General features: G+C 33.7%; 2 protein-coding genes across 2 annotated transcripts; both read right to left on the bottom strand.

Annotated features, from left to right (window-relative positions):
• Positions 1-2,735: 2,735 nt before the first annotated feature.
• LOC145955033 (uncharacterized) lies at positions 2,736-8,556 on the bottom strand. The gene is made up of 6 exons (XM_083069729.1): positions 8,319-8,556; positions 6,458-7,031; positions 5,603-6,380; positions 5,280-5,507; positions 3,031-5,123; positions 2,736-2,922 (listed from the first exon to the last, which is right to left on the bottom strand). The coding sequence occupies exons 1-6, from the start codon at positions 8,554-8,556 to the stop codon at positions 2,736-2,738; spliced, it is 4,098 nt and encodes a 1,365-aa protein (XP_082925855.1).
• A 1,355-nt stretch (positions 8,557-9,911) lies between these two features.
• On the bottom strand, positions 9,912-13,923 carry LOC109816954 (GDSL esterase/lipase At2g42990). Its single transcript, XM_020382131.3, has 3 exons — positions 13,296-13,923; positions 11,282-11,774; positions 9,912-10,226 (listed from the first exon to the last, which is right to left on the bottom strand). Exons 1-3 carry the CDS (start codon positions 13,692-13,694, stop codon positions 10,033-10,035), a joined length of 1,086 nt encoding a protein of 361 aa, XP_020237720.2. The 5' UTR covers positions 13,695-13,923; the 3' UTR covers positions 9,912-10,032.
• Positions 13,924-22,509: the final 8,586 nt, after the last annotated feature.

The raw sequence follows: 22,509 nt of genomic DNA, 5'->3' as shown, positions 1-22,509 counted from the left end.
GTCAATGAGTGTTTTCTGCACTTTCCAGTTGGCTATCTCCACGATGATGACCATGGGGTCATCCTGGTTAGGGCTGACGCCGGCGTAATCTTCGTCGGAGAAGGAGATCGGTGGTGAGCTTTGGTGCGGGGTCAAGGTGGTAGAGTGGACGCAGTTGATGCTCTGCAGGTGTCTTCTTCGGGCCGAGCTACTGGCGCCTCCTCCCGCAAAACCACCTGCAATCGTATTGATTACTCCCCGTAAGGGAGCCGATGCTGTTTCCTGACTTATTTCGGCCTGTATCGCGTCGTTAGAATTTTGCTGGGACCTTGTGGGTAAGTCTGTGCGAGCTCCTGACCCGCGGCCTCTCCCGCGTCCACGGCCTCCAGAGCCACCTCGGGAACCTGGCTGTCGCTGGATGTAGTGGCCGAGGTGGCCTGCCTGGATGAGCTCTTCGATGCGGTCCCGGAGCGTGCGGCACTCATCAGTGGTGTGGCCGTAGTTCCTGTGGTACCGGCAGTGTTTGGACTGATCGGCGCTGTTAGGGGTGTGGCCGGGTGGTGGGAGGGCTAGTAGGTTATTGTTACTGGCTTCTTCTAGGATGTGGACTCTCGGGGCGTTTAGGGGAGTGTAGAAGTCATACCTCCCGCTTCTGTTGGCTCTGGCTGGCTTCTTGAATTGGCTGTCATTATTGACTTTTACCTTATCCTTGTGGCCCTGTTCCGGTTTTGCGGGGCCCTTCCCGCGAACTTGGTCGCGGAAGGCCGAGTGCTCTTCCATCTGAATGTAGTCGGCGGCGTGGGCACGTAGCTCATCCATGTCGCGGGGGGCGTCGCGGCATAGGCTGTCGACAAACGATCCGGGTTTCAGAGCCATGAGCATGGCGTGCAGGGCGACCTCCGGGTTTAGATTCCGGATCCGAACCGAGATGTTGGAGAAGCGCTCCATGAAAGCTCGCAGAGATTCATCATCGTTCTGCTTGAGGTTGGCCAAGACGGCCGAGGTTGTATGGTGAGGCCGGCTGGTGGCGTATTGTGCCACGAATCGCCACACCAAGGTGGCAAAGCTGTCGATGGATCCAGCTGGTAGTTGGGTGTACCAATGAAGCGCGGGTCCCTTGAGTGAGGTCGGAAAAACCCTACACAATATAGCGTCGCTGTTGGTGTAGAGGTTTACCTGAGTTGTATACGAGTCGATGTGCTTGTCAGGGTCCGTGGAGCCGTCGTAGCGGTCGAGGTGGAGGGGCTTCCACCCGCGGGGCAGTGGGGTCTCCATAATGCCATCCACAAAAGGATGACGGCGGAAGGGTTCTTGGCCCTCGGAGACATGGGTGGGGCCCCTGCTAGTACCCTGCCTTGATCTGTGCGTGCATGCATGAGACCGGTGCGTGGCGGGCCGTGAAGTCGGTGCCTTGCTCGTCGCTCGGGATTGGGAGGCTGAATGTGCCTCCTCCTCATGAGTGTCGCTCTCGTGCGGAGGTTGTTCGGAGTGGTGTCGAGGGAGCTGGGCGCGAATGCGCTCGTTCTCGGCACGTAATGCTGCGAGGTCTGCTTCATTAGCGGTTTGCATCGCTGCAAGGTCGTTTTCGTGTTGGGTGCGCATGTTTTGAAGGTCGGCGTCGTGTTGTTGTCGCATCTGCTCAACTTGGTCGATCAGCCGCCTTAGGGTTGCAGCGTCGCTGTCCATGTTGACTGAGTGGCTTGCGTTGTCTGTTGCTCGTCTAATGTGGCTTCTAGTAGAAACCATACAGGTGGCCGATGAGGGCTGTCTCGATCGGCCCCACGGTGGGCGCCAAATGTTCTTACCGGAATTTGGTCGTAGAGGTGATCCGTCCAGTAAGATCGGTGAACCTCCTTTGCCTGATGTATTGGTGCTCCAAGATGGGGGAGGTACCTGCAAAAGAGACTTCGATGCCAAAGATAGGGTTTGTGTGTGTAATAGTCTCGTATAAGTAATGCACGTACCTTGGAGTGAATTAGGTTTGCCTTGGGCCTTTTTGGGCTTGAGATAAGATATATCATGATATGATATGATATGATTGAAGGGCGGATCTGGTTTGGGACGAGATCTTTGGAATCAGGTATGATTTGCTCAAATACCGGGCTAACATCGCGCAGCACGTGCCCGGGGCTGTTTTGTATTGCTAATCCGGGCTCGGAGCCCGGGTGCGAAGTACGGTTAGTATAGGTACAAGTAACTACTATTGAAACAATGAATAATATTCATTAAACACTATAAATAAAGACAAAATAAATGTTTTTCTCTCTATGCAATTTATTATTTATCTAAAATTAAGATCTGAATCTTAAACAATTTAATTAAAAAATACAAATAATTGTATAAATAGGTATAAGACAACCATTTATAATAATTAGTTATTGATGACTAATCTAGATAAAGGATCTAAGTAATCACTTTTAATAAAAAAAAATTCCTTTTAACTACATTTTGATGTTCACAAGACTTAAATTAGGAATCATGGTCTTCCACACAAAACTTTTCTTTTATCTAATTCCAATTAATCAATAATAATTGTAGAAATCAAAATGTAAATAGTGATTTTTTTTATAAGCAAAATAGAATTAACAAGAGTACAAAGGGTACTCTAACTTATATACACATAGTATTTTACAAAAATAACTTAAGAAAGTTAATCCAATCCACGCCAACCCAAAAGCTCACAAAAAGAACGACTTAATTAGCTAATAACCAACAAACTTCTCGAATCCCAGAAAGCTAATAGCCAATGTGCAATATTAAGAGAGGCAGACACCAGGAGAATTGGACCAAGAAAAGAAATTATACTTGAAAGAAGGGAATCTAGCCCTTAACCATCTCCATGAGCGTAATTGTACCATATTTAGCATTTCAGAAACATGAATTATTTTAGAGCTGAATATGAGATCATTTCTTGCCAGCCAGATGGTCCAAATAACAGGTAACCTGATAAGAATCCAACAATTTTGATACTTCACAGAACAATAACGAAGCCCATAAAATTGTTCCAAGTTTTGCACACAACAGTTATGCATAATAGAATTTAATCCTAACCAATTGAAGCACGCCATCCAGAGCTGAAAAGAGACCTCGCACTCAAAAAACAAGTGAGAAGTAGTTTCTTCCTTATTCCTACACGAACCACATTCCAACTGTGTTGCTTGCAGAACACCTCTTCTAAACAAATTATCTTTAGTTGGGATTCTATTCAAAATAACCCTCCAAGTGAAAGCTGAAACTTTTGTTGGGGCAATGCTAGTCCATATCCACCGAAATATAACATTAGATGCAAATATTATGTCATTCCTCAAGACCTTATAAGCCGAGCTAACTGTATACACCCTTTCTGGTGCAGCTATCCAGAGCCATTTATCTTCATCAGAAATAATGAATTTCGTACCATTGATAAAATTAGCAAGAGTATTCAGGAGTTGCTGCTCCCAGACCAATAATCTTCTTCTCCAGCTCCACTTCCATTTAACCACACCCCCCTCCCATTCAAACATTTCAGCAATAGAAACATTTTTATTAATTGCTATTTGATATAATCGACTAAACGTATGAGCTAGAATTCCATGACCCACCCATTTATCCAACCAAAATTTAGTGTCTACCCCGTTTCCAATGACTTTACAACAATTACTGGACATCCACTCATTACTCACCAAATCCCCTTCTTCAATTCTATTTAAATCTACCCACCATCTTGAACCCTTTGCACCACTCCCATTTGGCAAATGTGAAGCGATGTCGTATAATGATCTAATAACTCTCACCCAAAGACTATTTTTCTCCACTAACATTCTCCAATGCCATTTTCCCAAAAGTGATAAATTAAAGGCCGACAAATCCTTCATCCCCAACCCACCATGGATTTTGTCTCTACACACAACATCCCAAGCTACCCAATTTATTTTTCTGTTATCTTGATCTGCACCCCATAAAAAGGATTTAAACAAAGACTCAATGGAAGAGATGATACCTTTGGGAGCCTTCAAGAAGGAAAGAAAATATATCGGGATGGAGTGTAAGACAGACTTAAGGAGAGCAATTCTACCACCAAAGGATAAAGTTGTACACTTCCATCGAGAGAGACGTTTTTTAACCTTTTCAATGACTGGATGCCAAGTAGAAATCATCCTATGGTTTGCCCCAATAGGTAACCCAAGGTAGGAGAAAGGAGTGGAACCTACCCGAAAATGTAAAACAGATGCCATAATTTGCAACCATTGTGACTCTATGTTATACCCCATGAACGTGCTTTTGGAAAAGTTAACCTTCAGCCCTGATGCAAGTTCAAACAACCTTAAAATTGATTTGATGGTCCATATATTTGAATAAGAAGCATGCCCCATAATGAGAGTATCATCAGCATATTGCAAAATATCAACCGGTACTTTGTCCTTACCCACTAAACACCCTTTGAACCTTTCTAACTGGCTGGCTTTATTGAACAACATGAATAGGCCTTCTTCTACAATCAAAAACAAGAAAGGAGCCAATGGATCTCCTTGACGCAACTCCTTCGATACACCAAATTCTTCTGTTGGGCTACCATTTACTAATATAGACATTCTAGATGTTTTTAGGCATTCCGCAATCCAGGTGCACCATATAGTAGGAAATCCCATCTTACCCATCACAAATTGTAGACAGGACCAACTCACAGAGTCGTAGGCCTTTTCGAAATCAACCTTGAACATTATACATTTACTCTTCTTCCTCTTGACTTCCTCCACCGCCTCATTAGCCACCAGAACGCTATCCAAAATCTGTCTTCCTTTAATAAATGTTGATTGACAATCAGATATAACACTGGAAATTACCATCCTCAGTCTATTAGCAAGAATTTTGGACAAAACTTTATAAAGGCAACCAATAAGAGAGATTGGTCTAAACTCCTCAATACGTTCAGGACAATCTTTCTTTGGAACCAGGACAATGAATGAACTGTTTAATCCTCTTACTAACCTGCCATTGGAATGGAATTCATTAATAAACAGCATAAAATCATCCTGTAGCATATCCCAAAAGTCCTTAATAAAGTGGAAGTTAATGCCATCCGGCCCTGGACTCTTATTACTTTCACAATCCCAAACTGCCTCTTTAACTTCTTGCAATGTGAAAGGCTTAATTAACACATCAACCTGATCTAAATTTAATCTCTTAAACACCAATCCATTTAACACTGGGCGATGCTACTGAGATTCTGAAAACTGTTTATCAAAATGCTCTTTTACATATTGTTTAATAAGGGCAAGTTCTGAAATTTTGCAGCCCCTAAAATTTAAGCATCTGATTACGTTTAACTTCAATCTTTTATTAATGCACCCGTGAAAGTACTTGGTGTTTGCATCCCCTTCTTGAAGCCACTTCAGCCTTGACTTTTGGAACAAGAGAGTATCCTTCTTTTGCATTAACATTTGCCACTGTGCCATATATTCCTTCCTTTGTACCACTTCAGAGGGTGATAAGCCAGACTCTTCATCTTTAATATCACATTGTTTTATCCCATCTTTAACTTTTGAAATCTTTAGATTTAGATCACCGAACACTTCCTTATTCCAGATTTTAAGCTTACTCCTTATTGTCTTCAACTTTTCCTTTAGAACAAAGCTCGCCCAACCTGCAACTTTGCCCACTCTTTTCTAACAAAATATGCATAACCAGGCTCATGACGCCAGCTGTTCAGGAATCTAAAAGGCTTAGGGCCCCAATTAACATCCTCTGATTTTAACACTATTGCACAATGGTCTGAGACTCCTCTATTTAATGCCCATAAACATGCGTTGCTCCACTGATCAAGCCAGCCAGTTGTTACCAAGCACCGATCTAACCGACTCTTGCATGAACCATCAGGCCTATACCATGTAAACTTTCTCCCAAGCAAAGGCATATCTATTAGAGACAAATTATCAATAAAATCAACAAAGCATTCAATCTCCTCTCTTCTTAGAATAACTGATGTACCTTTTCTCTCATCTGCATGCTTGATAGAGTTAAAGTCACCAATAAAACACCACTTCCCATCTCCTCTAGATTGCTTCAAGCTTTGCAACTTACCCCAAAGATGTTTCTTCAGCTCATGAGAGCATGAAGCGTAAACATTTACAACCCAACAATCTACATTTTCCTCACCCCACTGTCCAAACACAACAATAAAGTTAGAATCAACAATAGTTGTCTGAACTTTGAACATAGAAGATCTCCACATTGTTAAGAGTCCACCGGACCTCCCCACAGAAGAGTTGAATGCCCAATCAAAATTATTATCATCCCACAGAGAGCCACACAATTTTCTGTCAATCTCTTGCATTTTAGTTTCCTGGACACATAACACCTCTGGCTTCTTTGATTTGATTAGATTAGCCAATTCCACCTTTTTCAATCTCCCCCCAATCCCCCTTATTTAAAGATAATATTCGCATAAAAATAGACCACACTAACACCTCCACCTACTAGACACGCCTCTGATAATTACCCCCTAATCTCCCCCTCCACACCCCCTCCTTGGTTCAAAAAACGCTCCCTATCACACTCTTCCATCACAACTAGTTTTTGCACTATTTCTGTTTCATTATCAAAATGCTCCATCCCCAACTCCCTACCCAGATCCCAAATTTTATGTGCAACCTCTTGTGGGCTAAAGACATTCAAATGCGGAGGCATACAGTTAGATACAGGTTGAGAAATTGCCAACCTTGCAGATCGTTGAACTTGTTTCCTTGGCCTTCCCCTTTTTTTCTTCACTTTGAGACTATTCAAACCACCAGCTAGATCCAGCTGGAAGGCATCCTCCACTTGAGTAATAGGAACTTCACATAAATTTTCCTCTTCAGACTCCAGTTGGCCAGACGCAGGTGTAAGAGGCTCAAAATCGCGATGCAATCGCAAACTGTGATTGTCCTCCGCTGGATAATGATTGTGTTGTAAATTTGAGCACGCTAAATCTACTGCCCGTAAGCAGTGATCTGGCTTTGTTAAGCTACTTTGTGATCCACTCGTACTGGGCTTAGAACGAAAATTCACGTTGAGGCATTCTTCAAATGGGCCAACTATGTAACCACCCACAACAAGGCCCAGTTTAGTAGCACATAGAGAAGGCCGGTGATAAACACACCTCCACTCTCATATAAACACACCCCCTTTTTAAAAAAAAAAAATATATAATGTCTAAATTACCCTTTAAAAAAAATGAAATTCTTAAATTTACACCTCCCTTCCCCCACCCTCCTTCCCCGCACCCCACATTTCACACCCCTCTTCTTCCCAAAGCCTCTTTCCGCTCAATGTTATTAAGCAATATACTTTTACAGTCATTCTGAATAGAAAAAAAGGACTAGTCCCACCATAATCAGCATAAGAAAGGTTCTTTTACAGTCATAGCATTTCGAAAAGTACTTTTACAGTCATTAGCATTCCGGAAAGTACTTTTCGGAATAGAAATTATTGTTCATATAATTCCGGATTGAACTTTCCGTAATAGTAACTTTAATATTATGGAAAATACTTTCCGGAATTATATAACAAAATATTTCCGGAAAATACTTTCCGGAATAAGAATTTAATATTATGGAAAGTATTTTCCGGAACATTTTTATATAATTCCGGAAAGAACTTTTCGTAACAGTAAGAAGAAGAAGAAGAAGAGGAGTGCCAGAAAGAGAAAGAAGAGGGGTGCGCAATGTCAGCAAGTGATTTTGTATGAGAAAAACTCTTACTTGTTCTATGAAAAGAAAGATTAGTACAAAAATAACTTTTAAAATCGGGGTTTTAAAATCAGTCATAAGGTAGCCATTTTAAAAGTGACGCGGTGGCCTGTACTGCAACAGAACGGCCCCAGAACGGCCCTTGCTGCAAGCAGAACGGCCCTTGCTGCAAGCAGAACGGCCCTTGCTGCAAGCAGAACGGCTTGTACTGCTTGCAGAACGGGCCGTACTGATTGAAGAACGTGACGTACTGCTTGCAGAACGGGGCGTACTAAAAACAGTACGGACCGTTTTGCTGCAGAACGGCCAGCACTGAAAACAGAACGGGCCGTATTGAAAGAAGTACGGGCCGTTCTGCTTGCAGTACGGGCCGTTCTGCTTGCAGTAGGGCCCGTTCTGCTTACAGTACGGCCCGTTTTGCTTGCGGGGAAGGGGGTGCGAGGAAGGAGGGGTGTAAATTTAGGAATTTTTTTTTTTTTTAAGGGTAATTTAGACATTTTATATATATTTTTTTTAAAAGGGGGTGTGCTTATAAGAGAGTGGAGGTGTGTTTATCATGAGCCCGAGAAATATCTTCTTCAAATGACCCAGCTTCATAGTTCGTCACTTTATTGGATGCCAAACCCAACTCACCATGACTTTCCGTACAACTAGCCATCTCACATTGGACTGCTACTTGGGCCTCTATCTCCTTATTAAAAACACGGGCTTGTACTGGCTGGCCTAATATAGGACTTATGTTGCTTACTTTAGCTCCCCCAACACCTTCATTAACTAACGCATTTTCCTCACCTCCAAGACCGTTACTTTTAGCCATGATTCCCTCCTCCATAGACGCCGCATTAACAAAAGAATGAATTCCTTCTTCCATTACCTTATTTTTCTGCCCCCAATATCCGCATCGACAACAAATTGATCACCTTGGTCCTTATCCAAACCCTTTCCCACATCACCAAATAGTCCACCCTCATTATTCACCAAAACTCCCTCAAAATCATCACAATTATCGCCACATAATCTTCCTCCACTACGTCCAATTTCAAATTCAAATATATTAGAATCGAAATCAGATGACAAATTATCGGAAGACGTAAATTCTGAATCATAAGAATCTGTTGTCGCACCATTGTCTTTTACACCTCTAACACCAAAGTGCAATCTCCATGGAATGGAAAAAGGTTCCTCAACAATTCTAATGGAAAATAAATCACCACTAATCTTGACTTTGAACAATCTATTGATTACCTCCCAGTAGGTCGTATGAATTAACACTCGAGCAACATCAAATCTTTGCTTTTGTTTTGTTGAATTGTCCACAGAAACATACCTCCCTACTTGACTAACAATCATCTCAAAGAATGCCTTTTTCCATGCATGTACGGGAATACCTTGGCATCTCACCCATGTATACCTCTTCTTTGGAATAAAACTAGGTGACCAAGGAATAATTTCATCAAACCACATAGTAAAGAGGTCTTCTGCATCCTTGGTTAACACCTCAAAGTCCTCTTCTTCCGAAACATTAATAAGGACTAAATCATCACCCATCAAAGTCAGCTTTATTGATAAAATACCTTCAGCCATTATCTTATCTTGTAACAGACTTATTTCATCAACTTGCTTCACTTTCCCCACATAACATTTTTCCAGCCAAGCCATTTCTTCATCTTCAACAAGAAACTCCAATCCATTCCAACTTGTTTCATTATTTTCCTCCCCATTTTTTTTCACTGGCTTCCACATCTTGTGCACCTTGCCTTTCACTGCTTCAGAATATGAAAAACCATTCCTCACATAATTTGATCGTACCATACCATAACCCTCTCCTCTTGTCCTCGTTTCGATTTGTTTATCCCAGCCTTTACCCTCTTGTGCTTTTGGAACCTGTGTCTTCTCATCAATGTCTATTTGCATGCCAATGCATTATTTTTAAAAATTATATTTTGACCTATTGTGGAATAGCATGTGAAACGTACTTTTTAAAAATAAAAAAATATATTAAAAACATCTGATCGAGAGAGTTAAAAATCAATTTTTAATTATCATAAAATTAAAAATTGATTTCATGTTAGGCCTCATTTGAAGGTGCGATCAAGAATAATTAACTGGTTAATTGCTGAATAAAATAGAGTTATCCTTGTAACTTTTCCTAGACACACTCACTCTTATGTGAGCATATAAAAATAATTACGTACATATGCAATTATTATAATATATTGTATTGACGTCACTTCGACGACATAGAATGATATATATATAGTATATATGTAATACATTATTATGTGTAGTGGTTTTGCTAATTTCCAATTGCATAAAATCATAGAGGGAACTCCCCTGTATACTTGAATCAACGAAACTTAGCTAAATATTTTTCAATTAAATAATTTGAGATTATTTCACTTGTTTTTGCTGATGGGTGGAAGGCATCCCAAAATACATACTTATTTGCATCTTTGCATGTAAATGGGCTTTTTGGATCGCACATGAAGCCCATCTCAAATCTCCCTGTTCCACAGCATCCCCTTCCTGCCACTTCAAAACCTGCAAATTCAAAAAACAATTAATCGAGAGACATAAAACTAATTTTTTTTATAAAAAAAAAAAAAAAGTATGTTGAGTTTTGTTTTTGGGCTAAATTATAAGTTTTTTTTTATCAGCATAGATGCTTTTTTATTTTATAAAAACTAACAAGAAATGTTTTTAGTGGGCTTAAAACAAAAATTTTAGTAACCTTATTTTTCTACCAGCTATCCAATTAATTTGTATAGTGATTGATAGAGGACTCACAGTTTAATCTTTGAATTTTTTTTATGACTAAAATGGTAGATAATGGATGACATTCTATGACTATCAAACAAGAAAGTTATAACATATTAGGAATCCTCATACCAAGTATTATTATCTAGTTAATAATTAATTGAAACTTAATAATATTTGGTTTGACTCAAGACTTTACATGTTAAATTGAAGATTAACAAAGATTCATTAGAGAAATTTTACATTGGATACTTAGAGATTTCTTTAATTATATCCACCAAAATAAGATTTTATAGAATTAAATTCTCTAAAGTGAAAAACTTATGTTAAAATCAAATTAAATAATCTAACATAATTCCCATTAATTAATATATACCATAATATTTCCTAAATCATTGTGGAACCCCAATTTCCCTTATAACCAGGTCATTTTTTTATTTTATTTTAATTTACTAATTTGCAATGGTGGCATGTAAATCATTCACCTTTAATATAAAAGAGTTGATATCTAAAGATATAATATATTTGTTATCAATTGGTTATCTTACATCACCAAAACCTATATATAGTAAATAACACAAGAATTTTTAAATTATAAATGAATAAAACTTAAATACAGTTCCTTATATAGTTAGTATTGTTTTTTAATCATAATTAAAATTTTATTTTAATAATATACATAAATTTATGTTAATAAATTCCACATTAATTACAAGTGAATATTATCTAATTCTAATTGTGGCTAAATTTCGTCCATTAAAAATTGCATTCCACTTATTACTGCTAGAAATTAAAGAGATGACACAATGACCAATTAATGGTCATTATTATAGACTCACCAAAACGAGAAGGTTGGGTAATGATTTGCAACATGATATCATATGCATTTGCATCCACCAATTGAAGGCCAGGGAGGTCCTTGTTGAGCTTAGTGACTAACCACCCCAACTTTCCATTGAACTCCAAAGCCACATTATTGTACCATTCAACACAATCATGGTACTCCAAAACGTTAATTGCTCTCTCAAGTGGGAGACACCCCATAGGAGGCAACCCTGTGAGGGAAATTTTCCTTGCCCCGAGGCCATAAATTTCCTTAAAGAAGTTTTCAGCAAGTCCAATGAGGAAGTCCTCGTATTCTTCAACAGTTTTGAACTCACACCTTCGTTCAGGCAGCACGTAGTAGTTCTCAAGAAAGTCGTTGGTTCCAATGCTGACCAAATACAATGCCTCTCTTAATCTTTCATTGGCCTTTTCATCACCAAGATATGACCTAAGTTTCTCTTGGTACTCCTTGTAGTACTCAACTTCTTTCCATAGAGGTATCACGTCCTACAGAATTCAAATTCATTTCCATGTGCATGAAGGAGAATAATTTTTACCTCAACAACTTGGCAATTTATAGCTAAAGTAATTAAGTTAAAGAAAAAGTATATTGCAGATATATGTGACTAAATAGTATATTTTAGCTCTTCACACGCGCGCACACGTGTATATATTAATTATATATATTTATTGTGGATATAGTGGGTGAGGAAGGCACAAGGGTAAAAAACAATGTAGCTATTAGCTAAAAATGATGATAAAACGAAATTTGAGAGACTATGTTATGTTTGGTTGGCGTATATGCGCGTTGATTAGCTTCATGGTACTCTCCAATTTTAAATATAAGGAAAAAAAATCATTAATGCTAATTAAAAAGTTGTTTACATTATTTAATTTTATTCATTTTTCCAAAAAAACTAATTTATTTTCTTAAAGTATCTTTCTTCAAATTTGATATTAAGAATAAAAAAAAAGACATTAGAAATATAATCTTATGAAAGAGTATTTTATATATAACAACATTAAATATAATGACATAAGTTGAAATTTACTTACATTTAAAATCAACAAGTATGAGATTTCATTTTTAATAAAACTTACATAAATTTTTTTAAGTGTAATTAGTATTGTTCTCCAATCTAAATTAGATATTTTTCTCGATAATATATATTTGTTTCTAATATAGATTTCATTAATATATATCTACACTCATTATCAAAATAAATCTCCAAATTATAATTAAACAACAATACTAACTACAGATAAAAAAAAAACTATTATTAAGTTTTATCCAAAAAAAATTTCTTGCGAACCGGATAACCAATATAGGACTGCTTCAAAAAAGCTCCTTTACAAGAGTAATCAATTGGATGAGTTGGATCATGTGAAATAAAAGGGTGATGTAGCCAACAACAAGTTTTAGAAAATGATAGCAAGATAATATCACAACAAGTACATTTAAGTGAGCAAGTAAATCACGTCTTGGACTTGTTTAACTCAAAACAGTTACCAAAAAGGTGAGTTTTGTCCTTTTTTTTTATTAGCGAGTTTTGTCTTTTTTGAGAAACTATTTCCTCGTCTATATTTTTCAAATAATTATAAAAATATCCTTTTATTAAAGTACATTCAAAGTTTCAGATAGTTAAAACAAGAGAACAAATATAGGTGTATATTCATAGGTTATGTCCAAAAATAAAATCTTGAAGATTTAGATTCAAAATGAATAATGTGGAGACATGTACATGCAAATCCTCATGTGTCCAACATATATATATTTTGCAAAATATTATTTTTCAAAATTTCTTTATAAAAATCTTTAAAAACAAATAAAAACCGTCATTTATACTGTATGTAGCCTGTAAAATTAGGCAATCCAAAATAAAACCTCAAACCAATCCCAATGTCCATCCAAACTTATAACATACATAAAAAAAATAAAAAAGGAGTTATGATTTTTTGTATTTAGATGAAAAATAATAATAATGATAATAATAATAATAATAAGAATGCATCAAAGAAAAAACTTACAGCAACTTTAGCAGTAGCATTATCGAATCCAGTTCCAGCAGAAGCAAAGCAGACCCCAGTGGCGAAATCCGATATGTTATAAGCTGGATCCAAGTAAGCAGGAATAGCTTTCTTCAGTCCAAATGCCTCAGAGATGTAATCAGGTGCGATGCGTCCATTGGAGAACCGCCCAGTAGGGTTTCCTCCCATGAAGTCCCTTCCATAGGGCGCAAAGTTGCTCCTCGCCATCGTTGGAATGAAGTTGTTGTTCCCTGAGTCCACCGACGAGTCTCCGAACACTATTATCGCAGGCACCTTGCTTCCAGTGCTGCACCACCACATGCATAAACATTGTACCAACGTTATTTCAACTGCTACAACCATGCTCATGTTCATGAACTCGAACCCTTTTCTTCCCATTCTTGTTCTTTTCTGCCAATTGGGACGTCTAGCTAGGGGTGTGATGATGGGTGCTATTTATGGGAGAAGGTGTTGTGTTTGTTCGATCACTTAATTTGCACTTGGCTCGTACGTGTTGCTGATGGAGATGTACATGTGAATTAATTAGGTGGCAGCTGCTTTGGCCATTATATATGGATACTTGTGATGCATGCTATACTTTCTACTTTCTACCTTTGTAACCTGCAACCATGATTGAGTGTGAGAAGGAAGATCTAGTGTTGTGTTACGTTATTGCTTTCCATTTAAAGATAAAAAAACAAATATCATGCCATGTGTTTTTCACTTTGTGATAGAATAATATGTGTTTGTTTACATTGAAAGGTTGAAGTATAGTTTTACTTGGTTTTTCTTTTACTTTTAATGGTGTAAGATAGAATATCGTTGTTTTTTTTTTTTTGAATTAATATGATAAATATATTAATTTAAATTTATGTGTTTAGTGTCAAATTTATTTTATTAGAATTATTATAAATTAAGTCTTTTAATATTTTATATCTTTTTTACAATTAATAATGTTTAATATTGAGACATTTTTTTTATTCTGACAAAATTAAAGACATCTATTCTGTCAATGCAAAATAGATACCATTAAAAAAAATAACAATAAAAATTAAATATATTAAAAAAATTGTAATTATAAAAATTAAAAATAATTAAAAAAATAAATAGAAGGATTAAAAACTTATATAAAAACTAAAAAGTAAAGTAAGTAAAATTATAAAAATTAAAAATATTTTAATCATAATAAAAAAAAGCCGTGAAGTAATAATAGCAATTATATTATTTAATAACAAATTATTACATATGATGAGTTTATTTACTTTTAAGATAATTACTTTTAAAGTAATAGTAATAATAAGTTTTTTACTTGTTAATGATATCAAATAAAAAAAAATTATACCAATAGTACATGACCACTGACCAATAAGTCTTTGTGTATAATATTTTAAAATATTATTTAGATAAGATAATCTACTATACGTGATTATTGTCCTTCTGTCCTTCATAAAAAAGAAAAATTATTTTCTTTTTTATTTCTCGTTTAGGGAATAATTAAAGGCTACATATATGAGACATTTTTATAAATGACATATTAAAATAAAATTTATTTTATAGGAACTAAAACAAAACGTACGTATTACCTTATTTGTAATTATTAAAAATATATTTAATTCGAATTAAAGAGAGATGTCATTGCTCTAAACTCATTGGTTGAGAAATTGAAAAGTAAATTTCTTTTATAAAAAAATATCTTGTATTCCTCACAACAATTTTTAATGTGCTTTTTATGTAAAATATTGGTTATTGATTTTCAATTACTCCCTTAACAAAACCCAGAAAAACAAACATAAACTCTAATAAAATCTGGGTGTATTTATATCAAATAATTCGGTCAATAATGAGTAAGATGACCTTAATTAGATAGAAGGTATATCTGTACAGAAAGAGGGGGGGAAATCAGAGAGAATGATAATGGATTCAAGAAGACGGTTAAATGGAACGAATTATAGCCACAAATAAAGATAGTATTACAGATTTTATGTTCATAAGAGCATGAGCATCCTCTTAATTGCGAGTGTGATATTGAGGTATTAATACATCATAATATGGTTTAGCATTAAAGGAATAATTCTTTTTAATATAATATATTTTATATGCTTGAATATCAAAATTTAATTTATGTCTACACATGGAAACAACTTTTTATTGAATGATCACATGCTGGTGTATTAAATATTTTTTAGACTACGTACTATTTTTTCTGTTTCATTGTCCAGAACAGAGAGTCAGAAACAGAAACTATGCCAGGTATATTGATTTTACGTGTATATTATTATTATCTCCATCCAAAATTGGTTGACCTTTAAGAATTAAAAAAAAAAAAATCATACTAATTCACGCTTATATTTTTAACAAAGTCTTAAAAAAAACTTATTTTAATTTACCTTCACATAAATAATACTGCATTATCTTAAAATATTTAATAAAGCATATGTAAAATCAAAAAAAAAGAAAGAGTGACGATATTTTAATAGAATTATTTGGGTAAATTATTTATTACTTTTCGTAATGTGTGAAAAAAAACTTGGATGGTGCATGGGAGCATTCAACAGTGAGTTGTAAAATAAACTAAATGGATGATATGATGAAGAAGGAGGAAGGTGACAGATGAACTAAAGTTTGTACAGTGAATTAAATTGTTGGGGGGCCCAAAATGGTAAAAGGCAGGTCAAGGTGAGAGTCATGCAACCATAGAATGATAGATAGTATGGGCCATCTCTGAATGGGAGCTGTTCTTGGTTACAGCTAATATCTTCTTAAATTTCTCAATGTATTTATTAGCACCTGCTTGCATTAAATTCTTAGTGAATTACTATAAGAACAAGACTGCATTGGAAATAAAATAAAGCAACTTCGGTAAAAATGTGAATTTGAGAAAAGTTTAATTTTATAAAAATAACTTGTAAGATGAGAATTTTCAATTTTGCATCGAATTTGGGTAGTACAGATTCTGATGTGGCTGCAGGTTCTATCATGGCATCTCCAATGAATGAACAGGTTTCTCTCTCTTTCCGACGAGGGTAGAGGTGGATCTCCATGTTGTTAGACTATGGGATGATGAAGTGGTTGAAGATACTGATGAGGATTTGAACAAGTTACATCAAGCATTATTCAACCTCGTTCCTTTAGAGGTGGACCTAATAATTTTGCTTAATGAAGGTTTTATATTGGAATATAGGAGGGTTATTTTAGATTTGTGTGATTCGATTCTTATAAGCCAGATTTGGTGCTGTTATTTCAACTTCGTTAATTTTGGTATCGACTTGGTGTATATAATTGTTGGTGGTCAATGATACGAACATCATTTCCTAAACTTTAAATTTTAAATCTTAAGATATGAGACTAATTGTGAAGAAAAGATAGTCATTAGAAAAGAGAATGAATAGTAAATATCAAAAATTTGCATTTTTTGTAAGAGAGTGAAGTAGTATCTATAACATACAAAATATTGGAGGAGTGATCAAATGAACAAATGAAACACTAATTTTTATATATATATATTAATTAGTTTCAATTATAGATTATGCTCAATTCTCAATTTAGATAGATTGAGTTCTACTAATTTTTTCAAAGTTACAAGTATTATTTCCCAAGTCATTTTTGACTCTACAGTAAATGTTCTTTTACTGGACTCTTCAAGTCATTACCTGGATATTCTTTTAACAACAAATCTCTTCAGATTTAACCCAAGTAATTATCTAATAACAAGTCTCTTCAAATTCTACTCAAAGTATTTTTTTATCAATAAGTCTCTTTAGACTCAACTTTATAACAATGATTATAAAAGTTATTTAAATATTATGTTTGTCTCACTTGGATATTATACAACCAACTACAGAATAAGAAATCTTTATTATATAATAAAAGAAAGGAAGTCCGTGACTCTTTTCCCATCCAAAATAAGGGTACTTATGTAACTTTATCTTATCATAATTATTCTGATTTTTTTTTTAATTTAATAAATTCTAAATCTTTAATACTTCTGAACAGAAGAAAAATCCTTTCATACGTTCCCATCAAATTGTTTGCACTTTGTCTTTCACTCAGAGAAGCAATTACAAATATCTATTTCTTATGCATCAATTGCAGCTTTTCAATGCTAATTGATCTCACTATCTTCTAATTTTTAAAGCATTTTTCTTTTCAAAACTTCATTTTGATTGTCTCATTCCATCATACTCCCTATTTCTTAAAATACTCTTTCCATATATACATTGTCCACTTTCTGATCTGGGTACTTTTATATTTCTAATATGAGGATTCACACTTTCTCTATCAATCATAGGAAAATCAGTTTTAGGTAAGCCTATATGAAGTTTTAATTTTAAAGGTTGGTTGTTTCAATATTGATGTATAGTGAACATATTATTAAAAGTTTTTTTCCTTTTTACTTTCATATTCTTTTTAGCTGACATGACTCAGAGGTTTACATTACTAAAAGACATATAACTAGGAGAATTGACTAGAAAGTAAGAGTTCGAATAATAAAATTATAGAAGTTGGCAGAGTTTAAGAATCTGTTGCAAACAAATTTCTTGGAGATGATTCTAGTGGATGAAGAGTTTTTTTTTCCATAAATTATAACAATTATAAATTTCATTGTTGGATAGTGTAATGTTTTTGTTTTTGCTCTTGTTTGAAATTTTCATCTTCAACAAAAATTTATGATTAATAAGGATATTGTTTACAAAATCAATTAAATGAGTTAATGACCTTAGTAAAGACATTGATAAATTTTTCTGCATGTATGTTGTTTTTTAGAAGTTAATGTATTTTTTCCCTCTATTCTTTTAATTCTATTTACCTATTATAATTCAAATAATAATCTTATTTCAAAACAAATGAAATTAGTCTAATTCAAATAATACCCCTTTTATAAATATATTTATGTAATTCTTGGTTTTTTATTCATATTAATATATTAGCCTTTACTTAATAGCTTTTCCTTAATAATTATTAATTATTGATTATATTCTTGCATTTTTAATTGATGAAATCCTATTTAGTGTTGTTGGATTTTTTCAATTTGACCTTTTTATTTTGCTGCCAAATTATTACATGACCTAAAGTTTAATTTTTTCTTCTAATAATATTGTTTTAACATGAATGAAAAGTATTTATACATAACTTGAAACACTTTTTAACATGATTGATATTACTTTTTAAATTACTACAGAATTTTAGATGATTGATATTACAATTTTTTCACAAGTATTTATTATTGATAATATTTTTGTGTCAGCTCTGTTTTTGTTATATATATATGGGAATAGATATTAGCATTTCCTTGATAGATATTAGCCTTTTCTAGATATATTTCTTTAGCTCTTGATTTTTTATTCATATTAATATATTAGCCTTTATTTAATAGTTTTTCCTTAATAGTTATTAATTCTAGATTATATTTGCCATATAAGGAAATGGATATTAACCTTTCCTTAATATATTTTTTTAATTTTAGTTATTACTATTAATTAAGTAGATTTATATTACTAGGTTTTAAAATTGAGTAATTCTTATTTCCTTTTTATTTTAATTTTCTTTATTTATTTTTGAGTTGAAAAACATGACTGACCACACGTTTTTTCAACATAAAGCCATATTAGCACTGACAAATGAAATTGTTAACCAATTAAATGATTACATCCTATCATTGATTCTTGGAGAATTAAAGTCATATTTGAGTTCAGATAGTACATGTTCTACTGAAGGGCAATTACGTACACCTAATGATGTTCATATCTCTAAATTCCTTATATAATACTATCATTACTTCTAAACTTCCAAATCATGTGGTGAAATTGAAAATCGGTGTTTCGATAATGTTGTTGAGAAATATAGGTCAATCTTCTAGGTTGTTTAATGGAACTAGACTTATCATAACTCAATTGGGTAAATATGTTTTAGAGGCAAAAGTGATATCAGGCAACAATATTGGATAAAAGATTTTTATTCCATTGTCCTTAATTCCATCTGATAAGAGAATTCCTTTCAAATTTCAACATAGACAATTCCCAATAAATGTCTCCTTTACCATGACAATAAATAAAATCCAAGGACAATCATTGAAGCATATTGTCATCTATCTTCCACAACCTGTTTTCTCACATGGCCATTTATATGTCGTAGTATCTCAAGTCATATCTCGCAATGGTCTAAAATTTCTTATTTGTGATAATGAGGTAAATGGTTCAGCATCTACTACTAATGTAGTTTATAAAGAAGTCTTTCAAACTTTGACATAAGTAACTTGCTTTTTATATATATATATATATATATATATATATATATATATATATATAAAGAAAATATACTTTAGTTTTAATTTTACCAATTTTTCAGGCATTTTACCAAGTTTATTTTTCATGATGGATGTGTTCAAGAGCCATTACATAATTACTGTACAAGGTAAAAATTTAATTTTGTTTCCTTCCTATTTGAATTACCATCTTTATAACATTTTAATATTCCACCTCTTATAAGTTAATTATAAGGTTTTTTTTTTCCAGGTTAATGTATTAGATCATATTGTAGATGTTGGTGTTTTTGAAGTTGAGACACAATACAATTTAGTTTTTCTAATACTTCATATTATCATATGTTCAATCATCTAACATTATCATCATATGTTCAAATATTTTTCTTCATAGTGCGTTGAGTTCAATTAATTTTTACAATTTTATATATATTAATTATTAAAATATAATTTATTTACTATAATAATTTATTTTCAGTGCAATGCACGAGCACGTTATTTAATAATAAATTTATTATTAAATAATATAGAAAAAGATTGTTGAATCTTATGCTTTAAATATGAACTTATAAAAATCAAAGATTTTTTTTTTGGTTAAATACTTTTTTAATTTTATAGTTTCACTTATTTTACCCTTTAGACTCTATAATTTAAATAAATCTTTTTAGTATTATACTTATCTTTTTAATCTTTTTTAGTCTTTATAATTTAAAACAAATCTTTTAACTCTTTATATTTGCAATTATTTTTAATCTTTTTAGGCCTTATCATTAATTTTTTTTTATAATTTTGTTTATTTTGTATTGACGTGATAGATATTTTTAATTTTATAATATTAATTTAAAAATATTTAATAATTTATTTCATTAATTTAAATTAACGGATAATTATAAAAGTATTAAAATATTTCAATGCAAGTGAAAATTAAAGTATTATGGCCAACCTTCCTTTAAAATCAATGCATCTAATTGTCGTTAACAACATCGCCAACATGTTTAGCACTTTAATTTTTCATAGTTTGTGTTAAGGTCCGAAGAGCATCAACCATCATTTAATCGTTCATGCTAACTATTTACTTCTTTAATATGTTGAAATTACATGGGAGTAAACATACATTAAGACAACAAGAAAGAAAAATCATTAAAACAACTTAATAGAATACAAAGAGGAGAACATGAAAAACACATAATACATTAGTGAGAAGAATTGACATACACTAATATTAGTTAATGTGATACCTTGTATCTCTCATGACATCAAATAAAAAAATAACATTCATTCCAAATACAAACAAATAAACAATAAAATGAGAGTGATATACATCTCACTCAAATTCTTGGTGTAAAACAAAGGTCAAACAACTCACACATATAAACACACCTCATTTAACAAAATAATAAATATTATCAAATACATTTCATGCCATACTTCAATATTATAATGTAATTATGCACACAACATTATAAGTAATTTTGGCTAACATACTAAATTGTACAAGTAGTAAAATGAAAAAGGTACCGTATCTCAAGAGATTTTGTAATACAAATTCAATTTAATTAAATATATCATCAATTAGGACAATATTTGTTTAAAATTTGGTAGTAAAAAATAAAATAAAAAATTGGATTTTATGACTAGTAGTAAAATTGTATTTCTTGGGTTCCAAATTCAAAAAATCAAAATAAGGTTTGTTGTGATAAAATGATAAAGATGATAGAAGTTAATTTTACTAACCTTTCTCACATCACTAGTGGAAAATTAGCATATTACGTCACTCCTTTTACGTCAGAAATACGAAAATCCGACGTAAAAAAAATGCGGTGACATTTTTGTAATTTTTGCGAACTTTTTTACGTCGGACCTGGTAGGGTCCGACGTAAAAAGTCCAATCTACGTCGGAGGTGTGTTGCGTCCGACGTAGATTGGACTTTTTACGTCGGACCCTACCACACCGCGCCCATTCACTCTTCATCACTTTTCATTTTTTTCTCTCTAAACCCTCTCTCTCTCCTTTGTTACTGAATCGTTTTTTTGTCTTTTGCAGAGGGATGAACTCTTTGTTACTCATTTGCACATTGTTGTTGCTTCTCAGGTATGAATCAAGGTTTCGTTAACACTTTTCTACTTCGCATTGCTACTCTGGCTATCTGTTTTATTTGATTTTTTGGTTGTTCTATTTGTATAGGTAGTGGGCGTTTTCTTTTGAGTTGTTATATGAAGCTGAATGGCTTGTTCTGCAAGCAGAACGGCCCGTTCTCCAAGCAGAACGGCCTGTTCTGCTTGGAGAACGGGCCGTGCTGCTTGCAGAACAGGCTGTTCTACTGGCATTTTTATGTTTTTTATTTTTATTTTTTTTCCTACTTTTTTACGTCAGATGTCTTAATGTCCGACATAAATTTACGTCGGTTTTGAAGATCCGACGTAAAATTTACTCTCCCGCTTCTACGTCGGTACGTTTTCTGACGTAAAAAATTGAAAATGTCCGACGTAATACACCTCTTTTGTACTAGTGCACACACCAATCAATTTCAAATCATAGTTTTAAATAAAAATTTACACCTTATTCACATTTGTTCTGACCTCAAGTCTATTGATATTCTTAGGATCACAATAATTGAATATTGTCCATTTTAAAATTCTTTTAGTCATCACAAATTATTCTTCGAAATGACCATACTTATCAAAAAGCTAAAACCTTAATTGTAGTGGTTAAAAAATATTACATTTTATTTATATATTTTTCGACTATAATTCTATTAGTATCATTATGGTCATCACATTTAAAATATTATTTACTTTGATATTCGTTGGATCATTCTCAAAATATTATACCACATTTATATATGTTTTTACATCAATCTTGGCATTGCTAGGATCCCCACAACTAGATACTATCCACATTTTGGCACTAGTTGAGTTATCATAGTTTAATCTTTGACAATGTCACTGATTGAA

This window comes from Cajanus cajan, chromosome 2, assembly GCF_000230855.2.
Source record: "Cajanus cajan strain Asha chromosome 2, NIPB_CcT2T_4, whole genome shotgun sequence".
NCBI lineage: Eukaryota > Viridiplantae > Streptophyta > Magnoliopsida > Fabales > Fabaceae > Cajanus > Cajanus cajan.
This window is presented reverse-complemented; position numbering and strand designations above follow the sequence as displayed.